The sequence below is a fragment of the Bacillus rossius genome, chromosome 16 (genome assembly GCF_032445375.1).
Source record: "Bacillus rossius redtenbacheri isolate Brsri chromosome 16, Brsri_v3, whole genome shotgun sequence".
Taxonomy (NCBI): domain Eukaryota; kingdom Metazoa; phylum Arthropoda; class Insecta; order Phasmatodea; family Bacillidae; genus Bacillus; species Bacillus rossius.
The window spans coordinates 11,520,149-11,535,825 of record NC_086343.1 but is presented as its reverse complement, the minus strand read 5'-3'; the positions used below and the strand labels follow the sequence as shown (position 1 = coordinate 11,535,825).

Genomic DNA, 15,677 nt, shown 5'->3' with positions numbered 1-15,677 from the left:
ACTTGTAAAAATAAATACGGTGCACGCAATATTTCAAAAGTAATAAATATAGGCCTATTAGAATTAATGAATGCAAATAAAAGAAAATTTATTAATTAAATTTTACAAATTTGTACTCCTTCTTTGTATCCATACAAAATAGTGATAATTCAATAATAATGATTCAATTTTATTCATAAAAGTATGCAGAGGTACATTTTATCATACAAAAGATAGAAAATTTTAAAATAAAATTTATTCGTCAAATAATATAATATTTTTAATGCCTAAATGGTTTGGTTGCAAAAACCTATTACGTCTCAGTCTCAGGCCGAATATATTTACTTTTCTTCTGGATCAATCATTTCATCAATGTTTTGTTATGACGTCACGTTAAACTATCGTCCGTAAACCGACTTTACAGACAACCAATTTTTTTATATTACTTTTGGCTTTCTTTTGTTTTGCCGTGCTTAACATGCGCAGCTAATACTGGAAAGCTATTCAAACAACTGTTTGCAAATAACTAAATATTGGAGGTACTGGGGCAACACGAAGCATAAATGGTACCTAACACTATTTTGTAGTGATAGAGTTATTTTCATGTAAATGTACAAATTAACAAATATGTAAGTTTACATGAATATTTATGTTTCTTTACAAAGAAAATTTACGGTGCACAATGGCAAACAGAATAACTGAATGCTGAAACTTAACAGATAAGAACTGAAAAAACAACGGCTATACAGAGACGCACAGGTGAACCCAGCGATGTGAATAAACAGACGAACACCGTAAGCAACAGTTGAGTGAAAAAACAGATATTTTGAAAACCACGATGATAGCGTAGATTAACACAGTATATGATTTCTAAGAGAACGGTTGCGGCGTTTCGGGAAAGAGATATTTTCCCTTCTTAAGGCACAATCAGACTGATGTTTGTCATGATATACAGTTTAATGAGTAATGGCGTATGTCCGAAACTACATCTTGAATTAATTTACCTATTATTTATAATGTTGTTTCTCAGTGGAAATTTTATTTAATGAACTAACTGAATTTGTTGATATTCACATAGATACTGATTTTATTTAAACAGATTTGTGTTTTGTTTGTTTAATGTGTATATTTGTTTACACTTCTGTTAACAAGGAACAGGTATTAGTGCAGAGAAGCTTTTTCAAAAGAGGAACCTGTTTCTGTAACAATAAGTATCAAGAGAGTAGTAAAAAGGGGGGGGGGGGGAAGTAAGGTTGCCAGATTTATTTAGACAAAGAATATTATTTTACAAAAATTACAATGTCAGGAATTTCCAAAAGTACTTAACGGTTCGTCAACTCACCTAAAAATGTATTTTCAAGCATTATCTCTGTACAAGAGTTTCCGGAGGAGGGACTGGCTTCTGCCCTCCCCTTCCACAAATACCGTCTACACCCATGGTAAATGTGTAAACAAAATCACATGTAGTTAGTTACACGCACTAGTACACGATATACTCAAAAGACGTGAATTAAAATTTTGGAGACCGTAATTTTTGATAGTTGTACTTATAATATTAGATTTCAATAATTTTTCAAGAAATGTGATGATAGCCTACATGGAGTACTTATATACATGTAGTCTGAAACTATGTATTTGTACTGTTATGCAGTAATCGTACACTCACGCCTGAAGCTTAAGGAATCACTACAAGACAATCTGAAGATGAGAAAAGATAAACTATCGAAGTTTATGGACCGAGTCATAAGACACTATATTCGTATTCCAGAGAACATAGGTTCAAATCCCGACTGGTAAATGTCATATCATTTTGATGAGAAACGTCTTAAAAATCACAGCGAAACACATGGGTACCAGAAAAAGTCTGACGAAAAGGTCTGTATCATCTTGCTTTAACATTTTCCTAACTATATAGGCTTTGGCCTGAGACGCACTGAAGTCTTCCTTACCTAGACCTCCAAAATACACTTCGTTTTAATTTAGGTTCGGAAAAAAATTTCTGTTCAGTGTAGCTCACGACTCAGATGTGATAGCGCTGCGATTCTGTGATTGTGTGTAGAGGACTTACAACACTGGGCAATACAGATTGTACGTTCACCAAAACATTAATTTTTATATTATGCCTTCGGTATCTCATTTATCATATCACAGGCCAATGTTAAACAGATTTAGTGTCTGTTTTGAATTAAAATTTTTAGTAAGTAGTCAATTTCTCGTTTTTATTGTTTTTATTTTAAACCATTTCATTAAAAGCGACTCGCTGACGTCATGGCTAATTCATTTCACATTGTCGCTCTACTGTGACGTGTTTTGCCGTCTGCATTGACTTCACTATTATTATGTGTACGGACAAGCAAGCATTTCAGAATAAGATGAAAAATAATATCGTAAATAGGCTATTGCCCTGGTAAACATATACATAAATATGATTTCAAGGCTTTCATAAATTAATATTCTGAAATGTTCTCACTTAACCAGCTCATTACCGTATTTATAAATTATTTCTTAGTCATTGAGGCAGTTAATATATAGGTCTAATTCACAACTACTTAATCAGCATAACTTAAACAGGAAACGTAAATCGTTCTCAAGTAACGTATAAAAAATATTTCGTATTCATAGTTCACAGGTTGGAAATACTGTGATCGTTTTTATCTATTCTTAATGGCAATTTTTTTTCTGTACATCTATATGATAAAATACTCTTCTAATGGTTTTTGCAACACATCATTTACTCATGTGGTTCGGGTATTAGGATTGTATGGTCACGTTTTAACTTATGGTAGTTTTCCGTCGCCCCCAGGTGGAATTATTATTCATTTATGGTAGTCTTCCAATATTTCAGTCTTCCGTCGGCCCACGTCAAATAGGAGGAAAAGTGCCATAATTGAAAACTACCATATTTTTATCTTTACAGATCGCGGTTATACGTATACAGTGCTGCTTCCTATAACCCATTTTTGGAATTATTTGTTTCTATTAGTGCGTGATCTGTTCAGTTGGAACTACAGAAAGTAACCATCACAAGCGCTATCTGTAGCCTTTTAAGTTAACCTAAGAAACAGCTAGGGGATTAACAGTGTTACCTAGCGACGTATTCTATACACTACTTCGAGAGCAAAGCAGCTGTACTCATTCCATGGAGTGTATAAGGAAATGTGGTAGAATTCCGTTTCGTCCTTTGAACTTATGGCAGATTTCCGTTTTGGTACTTTCCGCCTTTTTCGAAGAGGCCATGTTGAATTAATACATTATGGTAGATTTCCAGTATGGTAGTCTCCTGCACCCCCTGTCAACAACTAAAGCTTGGGAAGCTTTTGATTGACAGACCAAGAAATGGAATTTTTCGGGCATTCTGATTGGCTTGAGGTCACATGGGACCATGGTGGGGGAAACATATGGACTAGAAGGATCATCGTGAATTGTCAGGATATGGCATGCTGTGATGTAGTTGAAATCACTTATTTACCCCACCGTCGCAATATTTTTCCGCCCAAAACTTTGCGTGAATGGGGATTAACCATTTATCGTGGTTAGTAAGTATGAATTAGAATATCAGTCGTTAAACACTGTCACTTGTATAGAAAAAAAAAAACTAATTTAAAACTGTTTTTCACATTGAAAATACTACACTTCTCCCAATGTTTTCAGTGTCCAACTTGGCACAGACCATAAGTTGAAGGAAAAAAAAACTTCATCCAGTTACCATGTAATCATGCAGATATGGCCACCCCCTGATTGTGAGTCCAGCTTTAAGAATAACCAGGGCCGGTGCATGGTAAATTGGCACCCTAGACGAAAAACCTTGCCCCCCCCCCCCCCCCCCCCCCGCCGGACACCACAAAAAACTTTTCCTTGCCTGAAAATACATCACGTAAGCCTAAGATTTCGTCAACAATCAAATGTAAGCAGGCTTGTGTTTTTTTTTATTACAAATCATAAACAGGTCACCGTGGACTTTAAATAATTACTTGTATCAATATAAACATTCCAAACTGTTAAAAAAATACATTTTCATCTAGATTCAATAATCGTTAAACATATTATATGAGCTGTTATGTGTCGAGCTGCGCCGCCCCCAGATACTTGTTGCCCTAGGCGGTTGCCTAGTTCGCCTATATGGATGCGCCGGCCCTGAGAATAACAGCAAACGACGTTGAATCGCAAGATGGCGAGGTGTGGGACCTGTGGTTCGTTTTGACTCCCCCCCTTGCAGTACAACCGGACGGGCCAAGGCAGCCAGTGCAACCAGGCCATCATGCTGATCACGGACGGCCCGCCCTACGACTACCGCGACATCTACAAGCAGTACAACTGGCCGCACATGCCCGTGCGGGTGTTCACGTACCTCGTGGGCCGCGACGCGGGCAACGCGGCCGAGATGAACTGGATGGCGTGCAAGAACAAAGGTAACACACGTCTCCCCAAGATTGGCTTCTCTCGAGGGCCTCGCACAAGTCGAGTGGTTTATGAGTAGGGGCAGGCATTTTTCGCGAAAAGATCTGAACACTTATTAGACTGCAACAAGGTATACCTGAACCTGTGGTTTCTGCCTTGTGATTGGCGGCTGTCTGCGAGAGAAGTCGTTGCCTTATTTGACTGAGCCACTCAGGAAGCGTTTACTTCCACACTGAATTACTGTGATTGGTGTTGTTACAATCGATATGTACCTGGGAGAAACTCACCCAATCATGAAACACAGACGATCCTATAGTGTTTTAACTTTCATCTAGTCTCGAAATCTTTTCGCGAAATCTGCATGCCCCTATTTATGAGTACCCTTTAGCCTAGAGGATCCGTGTGAAGTGCATCTTAAAGAATGTCAGCCATTTCGATTACCTTCCCACATGGGCTTAGAAATTGTCAGGTTACTGAGTGCTGTAACATAGTTGAGGTCATTTTTTTTTTACCTCGCCATCGCCATATTGTCACGCCCGAAACATTGCGGAAATGGCGTTTGGCCGTGTTTGATGAAGGTTAGTAAGTATGAATTAAATCCCAGTTGTTAAACCTAGTCACTTCCATAAAATGCAGTTAATCGAAACTGTTTCCACAATAAAAATTCTACTATTCAGCCAGTGTTTTGGGAGTCTTAACCAACATGGCTTAGACCATTAACTGAAAGGAAAATGGCTTCACCCAGGCCATCCTCTGTTTTTCCAACAGTTGAAAGGATTCTTACAGAATCGCTGTTACATGAAATAATTCTTAGATAAATAGAATGTACAAAATTTTTAAAAGTGATGAACTGTGCACTGAAAAATAATACTTTTTTATTATTCTACATCAGAACACTTTCGCCAACTCGTTTTATACATCTGCTCGTTTTTCTACATCCTTCACCGCTCATAATTCTCGCATTACGTATATTGACATGCTGCTACACAAGTGTTTGTCTTTTTGGCACAGTGTACAAACCCGAAGTTGTATTTACGGTCAGAAGAGTTTCTTTCCAGTTTTTGAACATGAGATATAAGATGTAGGTACCGCTTTTTTAACACAATTACAAATAACAGGTAGATAGGGTATGTGGTTGTAAATATTACGAAAAACTAAAATGTAAAATTCTGTTTCTCTCAAAGAATATAACGTGCAATTGAGGTTAGTTTTACATCAAATATTGGGCTACTACGCTTGGCCGTTATATTCAAGAGGGAAAATATGTGTAAACAAGCACACCAACCTGAGAAAAAAATATTTTTAGGGTGTTATCCTTTAGCTAACATAGACGAAAAACTTGTTCTTTACTTGTTTATTTTTTATTTTTCAGACTTATAGGCAGGTAGTGATAATGGAACAAATCCTGATTCAGCCAAAATATTTTTTCTTTGTAGATTGGTAATTCCGCAACCCAAAGTGCCATTTAATTTGCCCCCCCCCCCCCCCCCCCCCCCGCCACCCTTCTTCAAAGAATAATTGAGCTAAAAAACTGTGCGACGGAAATTGATTTTACAGTAATTAAATAAAGGGGATCTAGACACTTGGTAATTCAACATACGAGAATATTTTAACGCTGTTTTATGGACTGTCAAGAATGTTTACCCCAATTTTGCTCTAGTTATGTTAGTCTAATTAGATTTTTCTTTGGATGTGAGGCCGTCCAATGTTTTCGAAAGCGGTTTTGATGAATTAACATCTTGGCTTCTATCGGGTTTATGCATTAGAATTTATAGTTTCAGTACAACTTGAGGCAAAGGCACAATTAAAATTTTCACTGAAGTAACACAGTTAAGAAGACATTAAAAATGCATTGTTACTTCATGTTCGTAGTTTTTCTAACAGAAGGGGCCGTCGAGAGAAACTATGGTCCGGGGGCAAATACTTTTTTTGGGGGGGCCCCTCCCCATTACTTACTTAATTTATAATTTTTCTAACACTAGGTACTATGAAAAAATCTAAATAAAAGTTATACCTTGGCTATAACTGTAAATGTGATCTTGAAAAATTTGACAAAATTTAAGGTTTCCAATGAATTTTATCGGCAATATAATTTGATAATTCTCTTACCCCTCTCGAAGGCCCTATTAACAAGATAGCTTGAAATTTTAAAGAAACTGGAACAGTGAGATTCTTATTAATTAAAAAATTACATTCCCCTCATTGTGTGATTAGGTACTGTATGTCCTTGTTAGCTTTAATATTGAACTTCTCATGCCTTTACTGTGACTGTTCAAATGCAGTGATAAGCTAAGGAGAATCGGTGCAAGACCCAGAGGTTTTCCCCGGATACTGGCGGCGGGGGAAAGTCGGGTGAATGCAATGTAATACAAATTTTATATTATTCACACTTACCAGCATTTACATTACTTATGTAATATCTGTATTTCATTGTTGAATTAAAACTGGGTTTCAGTATTGTTAGCACAATGTCAAAAAAAGAAGTACTTATTGCTACAGAATTACTCATTCAGTATCACACAATAGTAAATTTTATTTATTTGTCAAATCATTATTTTACAAAAAGTACTATATAACAAAAAATTGCAATAAAAACCACTTAAGGTTTTACACATAAAACACTACAAACACAAAGTTACTAACTTTATCCTCATGTTAAATTAAACTTATGTAATATTTAATTTATTTTCTTATTTTATCGAACATACATGTGATCCTTTGTAACTGCAATACAGTTTTAATTGTAATCATAAAAAAATATTACAAGAAAAACTGTAACAAATCTTAAGCTTATAGTAACATGGCCTCTAGTCAGAAATTGTGTCTGACAGCAAAAGTACATGTTTCAATATAAAAGAAAATTGAGTAGCTTTACTTTCTGCTAACCCAATATTCTAATTGTGAGAAATCTGAATGCTTATTTTCACCCAATTTCTTATTAATAGTGTGAATTAGTTTTATTTGAAATGTGCATGCAAATTTTATCACATTGAAATAAGTAGATTAATTTAATTTCTTTGTATTAAATATTCTGTAATATGTTACTAAAAACTTAGTGATTTGTGTACTTAAAAACTTGTGAAAATCACATTTTGTAGTGACTTTACACAGGAGTGCCCACAAGGGGGGGTAACGACGCAGACTGCGTCATTAAAATTTCAGGGAAGGGGGGGGGGGGGGGGGGGTGTGTGGCTAAAAGACGAGAAAAATGTATATATTATTTACATAATTATAGCTTCTAATGTGAAAATACGTTTCTGGTGCTTTGATAATTGAAAGGGATCTTGTAAATCAAATTGGCAACCCCGCACTTTCCTCAACAAAAGCAGTTTGGCATCTGTCGGTTCAGGATGGAAATATTACCTGATATGACCAAAATTATTATTAGAAAATCAGTTTTAATTAATGCAAAATGTGATAAAATATAATACTAAAAAAGTATAATATTATAAAATAATTGAGTAAATCATTGAGAAAATGGCATAAAAAATTTCGGGGGGGGGGGGGGGGCGCATCATTAGGTTAGGGTGGGTGAGTCATAGTGTTTGGGGGGGGGGGGGGGGCATCTCTGCTTTACATTGTGCTTTCGAGTGATTTGGGACGGCTACTTGCCGTTCAGTGATGCGACGTGACGCGCACTGCAAGGTGTTTCTCTGCTTCCCTCCGCAGGATACTACACGAGGGTGAACACCGTCTCGGAAGCCAAGGACAAAGTGCTCAAGTACATCTACGTGATGGCTCGGCCGATGGTCATGTACCAAGCTGACCACCCCATCCAGTTCACTCCTGTCTACACGGGCGGGAAGGTGTGTGTGCACGCGTTTTTGGGCATTTTGTTTCATTTGGGTTTAACCAGTGGCGGATCCAGGATTTTGGTTCGGGAGGGGCTTGACCCAGCTGAGGCTAGGCTTTATCAAGGCAAACACTAAAACAATAGTGGACCCAGATGCTTTTGGAGGGGGCTTGAGCCCCTTAGCCCCCCCTCTGGATCCGCTACTGGGTTTTAACTGTATTCTGTGAATGACAGTCTTAAGGAAATTTCTACCCCTTACCTTTACAGTTGATGTTTTACTCTACTTTTATACGTAAAAAAAAAACTAAATTTTTAAAATTTTGAATGTTGTATTCCAAATATTACATGTTCACTTTTTTTTAAATTTATTATTTTAACTTAGAGCATTTATATCCATTAATTCAACCAATATTAAAACTCTGCAGCAAGAAACTTAGGTATGTATGTACTTTCCTTAAACATTCTGATTTGATATACGTATATATACAGTTTTTCTATTTGTGTTTTTTAAGTAGAATGTAATGATTAAAACTGATATATTTTTGTATTTACAGGAAAACAGCATCCAGACTGAGTACAATCAGGAAGGACAGCTCATGACTTCGATTTCCACGCCCATCTTTGACAAGAGGAACTATACTGTGAGTAGGAGATACGTAGTGTTATTATCATACTTAAATCTCATGAAACAAAAGGGTTGTTTTACTCACCATCTCTTTTGCTCCCTAGGTACAAAATGTGCAAAATTTATTTTTAAAAAAATACTTATAACAAAAATGTATTGCAATGAAAGCCGTTTAAGGTTTTACACATAAAACACTACAATATAAGTATGTCCTTACAAAGTTACTAACTTTATACTCATATTAAATTAAACTTATGTAATATTTAATTTCTTAGTTTATTGAACATACATATGATCCTTTGTATCTTTGTTGGTACAGTTTGAATTGTAATCATAAAAGAATGGTACATAAACACTGTAATTAATCTTAAGCTCATAATAACATGGCCTCTAGTCTGAAATTGTGTCTGACATCAAAAATACCTGTTTCAATATAAAATTAAACTCGCATATAGGTGGAGAGAACGACTTGAAGTTTTCAATTTTTTCTTGGCACAAAAGCATCATTCTTGAAAAAATACAATTGTGAATTAAGGTTCCTCTGAAGGTGAAAGTGCTTCAGCAATACCTAATATCACACCACTAATGATGAGAGATAAATCATATTATGTCGTATGTGTTTCAACGATATATCTTCAGTACTAATATACTCCATATAATCTGTAGTTATTAAATAAATACACATTAACAACTATGCTTTATTCAACATATCATGAAATATAAATATTACAATCATCGTTATTATTTGTAATGTGATACATAAGTTTTTCATTGTCCTAAAAATCACAAAACACTGAACATTACGTACAAACAGAAGTAGATGATCACGCCGAAACAACCAGCAGACAACTTGCCCACGTAACTCTTTTGAGCATTGAGGGCATGACCTGAGTGATCTGAGACCGTCTTGCCCCCTCTAGTAAAATGGCCATCTATCGTACTGTTCCTGGCAAGTAAAACGCCACAACAGTTAAAAGGTCGTAAAGAGACTTTGAGTAAAACAAACCTATAGAATGAAACGTGATTTCTCTTTGGCCATGTTCGGTAGAGTGTTGCCTTCGTTTGGAAAGGTTAAAGTTAAAAAAGTGTTCGATCTCAGCATGACTCGAATGTATGAGTTTTGAATCGGTCCCACAGCCGTAAAGGTGCATACTCATTTATCGTATCATAACCATAAATGCAACATCACACTCACAATATGCGAGAACAATAGGTGATGCAGTTTTCTGTCTAACTGAACCTTACACCGCTGTGAACATTTGTTCCATCTTTTCCGCCAGTTAGGTGCTTAAAGTGTAGTTGTATAGACTAAAATAAAAATATACAATATGTTGATTTACGCACCTTTTCCTGAATTTTTTTTTTTTTAAGTAAACAATTACTTACATGTAGTAAAGGATGGTTTATAAAAATATTTCAGATTAATGTAAAGAAACAATGTGAAATAGTACAGATGCCATTGTTTTGGTTCATTGTATTTGGGGAAAAAAAAATTTTGAAATTTTATTCTTTCCAAATGATGGTAGTATGTCTTTTTGGGTAATTCATAAACCTTTGCTTTATTCTTCTGTCTTCAATCCTTTTAAGTGTGATAAAGTAAAAAAAAATATAGCTTTTTTTTGCAAATTTATGCAAGACAGCTAAAGAGGTATAAATAAATACAGGAGAAATCCTTAAATAATAGTGATGACAATAGAATGAAATTATCAACATGGCATGTGAGAGCGGGCCTTAAGCCTTTTTTTGTCAAACTGTGTGTCTTTAATCCTAACTCCACTCACCTTTTTCAATTTCCCATGATTATTATGATTCACGAACTTACACTCTTATCTCCATGGCCCCCACAAGGGTGGGGCTGGGTGGACCCTTGGGTACAGGGCCCGGCCCTGTTTATTTTTAAATGATTAACTATCATAATTTTTTTACAAACTAGAAAAAACATATTGAATATTTTATAAATAAAGCTTAGTTTGGACTTATAAAATAGTAACCATAATTATACCTTGTATTTTCAGGTTAAATAACATTCTAAAAAGAGTGTAGGTCAGAAATAACCATTCAATTATAATGCAGCACGTGAAAGTAAATTTATGGGGGGAGGGGGGGCCCCGTCTCCTATCCTGGGTCCAGGGACCGTAATCGTATGTGGGGGCCATGCTTATCTCTCTCTCTTTTTGACGTGACAACGTCTAATAAATCGATGAACGCCGGCTGCACGCACGTAAAAGTGTCCCATTACGCACATTGTTCCATTACGCTCATTGTACGCTTGCGCCACATCTATCTCTCTTCCACTCGATTGGCCTATGAATCCGAGGAGAAGAAAGACAGCGGCAGCACACAACTTACATATACACGTGAACTGTTTCGTCGACTGGTTATAAAGTGAAGTGATAAGTTAATGTGGTTTTCATTGCTTATTACAACAACAATTTCGGCAATAAAGGTTTATTATTCTTGCATTTTTAAAATCTGATTACTAGTATAATTTCAAGTATTTATTCTTTTATTATTAAAATAAAAATGATTCAATTTTATTCATAAAAGTATTCAATCATTTTATCAATGTTTTGTTATGACGTCACGTTAAACTATCGTCCGTAAAACGACTTTACAGACAACCGATATATATATTTTTTTTTTTTCAGGAAAGGGTAGCCAATCTCCTGGGTGTTGTCGGTACAGATGTTCCTGTTCAGCAGATAAAGAAGTTGGTGCCACCGTACAAGGTAGGTTCAGCCGGGGTCAGGCAAACCTCGCTTCTCGCCCTGCCTTCGTGGTAGGCCCGCCTAAACCCGACAGCCGACAGATACAGAACATTTATTCTTATATTTTTGTGCTGCCAGCAAGCTTGGCCAATTTGAATCACACTGGTTTAAACAACGATTTAAATGTTTTGAACCAAGTAGTTATTATAAAAAAAAAATTCTCTAAAATATGATTTCTTTTAAATGTTTATTGTGATTTACAGGAACAAAAAAATTATATATTAATCAGGATCCTATCTAAACCTGTTAAATACGCCTCTGAAATTACAAATATAGTAATAGTCAGTTACCATTTGTGTTCAATCCTAAAATTGTGTTGTAAATCCCCTTTGTGTGGGGCACACACAGTCTGTGGAGAATCCTCCTTGTGTGGGGGAATACTCTTTCTGTGGTTAAGTCCCAGTCAGATGTGCAGATTTTTATGACCTTTAAGTTTTGTGAGTTTATTCTGTTGTAGCCTAGGTACATGCTTTAGTACTGTCACTGATTTTTTTATCTACATGTTTGTGCAAAATCTTTTACATTATAATTATCAGTGGACAACTGGACTAACATTTTTTTTAAATAAACTTAGTTAACTTTATAAAATTTTCATGTGAGATAGTTGGATGTTATTAAAATAAAATGTTAATTTTTTTTTTTGGTTGCTGTCAGTTATAAATTATGTCTAAATTCATTAATCAATTTGAATCAGATGTATTAAGTTTAAATGTGGTGGGAACCAAAAAAATTAAAGTATTGAGAAAACTTGATACAAACAAAAAAAAGAAAACCTGGTTCAAACCGTGTTTGCCAGTTGTGTGTGAGAAGCTTGGAGGAATGAGCTCCAGGTGTAGTCTCCTGTTTACTGTGCTCAGTTTTTGATTTGATTTTAAAACTTGCAGTTGAGCTTCTATCCTTTGGCAAGTAGTTCTTCCCCCTGCTTCACTCTCTCATGCCCTTTCAACTTACTCCTGAGTTCCTTTCCACCTCTCACCTCGAATACCTCCCCCTTGAGACCATTACACTTCTGCGCTGTCCTCGCCGGAAAATGAGTGTTTCCATCTTTCTGTTCCTCCGAAGCCCACGGTACCTTCGGCTCGTGGTCTCTTCTCCCTCTGTGCTCCTGTTGAGCATCCTGTCTCCCAGATTTCCCCCAGCTTTCCTCCTCCTTGGTGACTTTGACCACCCTTGTCAGCCTTTCCACCTGCCTCCCATGGGCGTCTCCTGGGCAGGGCAAGCCGGGCCCCGCACCTAGCAGACCTCGTGTCAGCTATTTCACCATACCGAGTACAAGTAGAAGTAAAATGCTTGTCATGAAATTTTAGAAGCATGTTTCAGTTCCAATATAACAGTTTATTTATTATTTTATTATTTATTATTTATATATTATAACAGTTTAATTTAGACTACGTACTGTAGTGTATAATTGTAGGGAAACTGACTGTGCAGAGAGACTGTAAGGAGGGCCAGGTTGGCAGGACTGTAGAGAGTGGGTAGTAGGCATGATGGCGGACAAGAGCTGTGAATGTGTGTGGCTAGTGTATGAAAATAAATAAAGAAAATATAAAACGTACAAAAAATCATACATCAAATTAAAAGTAAACAACCCAGTTTATTTATTTATTTATTTTTTACAAATTTTCAAAAATGTCACCTTTAGTTATACGGCACACATCCAACCTGAAGTTCAATTCTTCCCAAACTTTGGTTAACACCGTCCGGAGTGATGGATGCAATAGCCTCTTCAATTCTGTGTCTCAACTGTGGCACATCATTAGGTAGCGGCGGAACGTAGACACAATCTCTTATAAAGCCCCAAAGGGAAAAAAATTGCATGATGTTATGTCCGGTGAACATAAAGGCGTGCGAAAAAAATGAGTTCTGCCGTCTCGACCATGACGACCAATCCAACGGTCAGGGAGTTCGACGTTCAACCAACTCGGACAAAGAGATTCCGACGGGGAAGGGCTCCATCCTATTGCCAAATAAAGTTTACAGGTTCACCCTCTACTAATTGGGGTAAAAGCCGTTCAGGAGTCGCCATTTTGTGTAGATCGCGCTGCAAGCGAGAAAGCAACAAAGCAGTACTCGCGCTTGACTTATCTAAAACTGTTTGAGTTACTCTTTAATTGTGACCTTGAACCAGCATTCTACAATCCTTACAGTTGATTCTATTAAATTTTTTAACTGGAACATTCTTTTATGGACATACATAACATATTATGTAAACATAATTTATTTGGTTTTTAATAACATTAAATTCATATTTATTGTTATTCATTTTTTGTACTTATAAGATGTTGATAATTTAGCAAAACCATTGTCGAAATTTAAGATCCTGGTTGGTTTTAAAATTTTGATTTAAAGAGCTGATTTTTTTAAATTTTTCCGGGTGCCCATTTTTTCTCTGGGAGCTATTCTAAACCCCAAGGGGTCTCCTCTCCTCTACAGTAGAACCCTGGGCCATTTACTTTTGCGAGGTGTTCGGCAATGGCGGCTTCAGGATGACTTTTTCGGGAGGGGCTATCGCACAAAGAAAGGTCGTAGTTGCAAAAAAATGAAAGTGGTCAGATATTGGCCTTGGAATATTATTTACAAATTACAGGTTTCAAATACAGAACCTTAGTAGCTCCTTGCAAACTTTTGATGAGATAAGATGTTTAACATGTGAAATCAAATATTTAAGTAAGCATAAATATACACTAATCAATAAAATTGGTCTCGGGAGGGGCTATCGCCCCCACCGCCCCCCTTCTGGAGCCGCGCTTGGTGTTCGGCCCCGCATATTCTAGGGCCTTCACTGTTGGCCTCGTTCTCTGCTATGCGCCCCACTCCCATATTCTCATATCCTCCTCCATGCACTCATGACCCATCTTGCTCAAGGTCTGATCCACCTACGTATTTTGGTGGGTGGATGACTGTACAGTTTCGGGTGTCGCATCCATCTAGTGTGTGCTTCTAGATGAAGGGTGGCCTAACTCTGGTCTGTTGGTCATTTTATTCATCGTATAGGTTTTCGACAGTGATATCTCACTCTAAAGGAGAATAGCCAAAAAAAAAAGAAGCTGAAAAGTTTAAATAATATGTTTGTTTGTAGATCAAGTACAATGTTATTGTTATTGAGAAGAAAACTCGAAACTCGGAACATCTAAAAGGATGTCCCTTAAGTACAGAGTAATATAATTTGTTTTCCTTGATAAGACTTCTTGCCAACGGAAATTCGTTGGTGAGAGAATCGTTGGTTCGAGTTCCTTTCGGATGCTCTTTAAGTCTTTAAATATGAGGCATCACCTGAGATGAGTTTAGTGATTAAACTTTGGGCAACTGAAGGGAATTTAGAATTTATAGAACCAGGGGCGTAGCCAGGGTTTTTTTTAGGGGTTCTAACCCCCCCTTCCCTTAGCCCCCATTTTTTTTCTTATCTGAAAGCAGGTTAGCTAAAAGCCTGGGTGTATTTACTGCTATCACCGGCCACTGCACTGGAGGGGAAGAGTAAGCGAGCCCTACCGACAGTGGCGTAGCTTGGGTGGGGCGGAGGGGGCGGCCCGCCCCGGGCGGCAGCCCGCGGGGGCGGGTCGCCGGTGAAGCGGGTTGAGATCTGATCTATGATTCATTCATTACATGTATCAGACACACTATAATGTTCCATTCTTATCTACGATTTTGCGCACCAACTATTTTTTAATATTTATTTAAAAGAAAAACTGCGAAATCACTGACAGAGCTCTTTATAACGTTTGTTTGTTTACATACGAACGGCAACATCGCATCACTCCGCGCCGCCCGGCGCGCGCGAGCCGAGTTGAGCGGCACTCCTTATTATGTTAATTACTCATACAAAATCTTTTGTTTCACGCGTCGGCCCGTGTCGATGCCTCTCTTTGAATTTAGTACTACGCAATGTACTGTAAAGTTTGACCTTAACCCAGGGCAAACCAAACAACTTCCGCAAACCGGGACACATTAAAACTCCTATATTGCCCCGTACCGCGAGCGCAGGTAAATCCAAAAAAATTTTAAAACCCAAACTAATATCAGGCTTAAAAATACTAATAAGGTCGCGAACAGTGAGAGGAGGTAGCAAGTTAAAAAGACGCAAAATTTATATGACAACATTTAATAAATATATCTA

General features: G+C 37.0%; 1 protein-coding gene across 2 annotated transcripts in view; it reads left to right on the top strand.

Annotated features, from left to right (window-relative positions):
- Positions 1-15,677, top strand: part of LOC134540368 (voltage-dependent calcium channel subunit alpha-2/delta-3) — a 222,391-nt gene that overhangs the window by 156,037 nt on the left and 50,677 nt on the right. For both annotated transcript variants that reach the window (XM_063383055.1, XM_063383056.1), the window contains exons 8-11: positions 4,196-4,388; positions 8,047-8,183; positions 8,725-8,811; positions 11,444-11,524. In XM_063383055.1, coding sequence (XP_063239125.1) covers positions 4,196-4,388; positions 8,047-8,183; positions 8,725-8,811; positions 11,444-11,524 — 498 coding nt within the window. The remainder of the gene's footprint in view (positions 1-4,195; positions 4,389-8,046; positions 8,184-8,724; positions 8,812-11,443; positions 11,525-15,677) is intronic.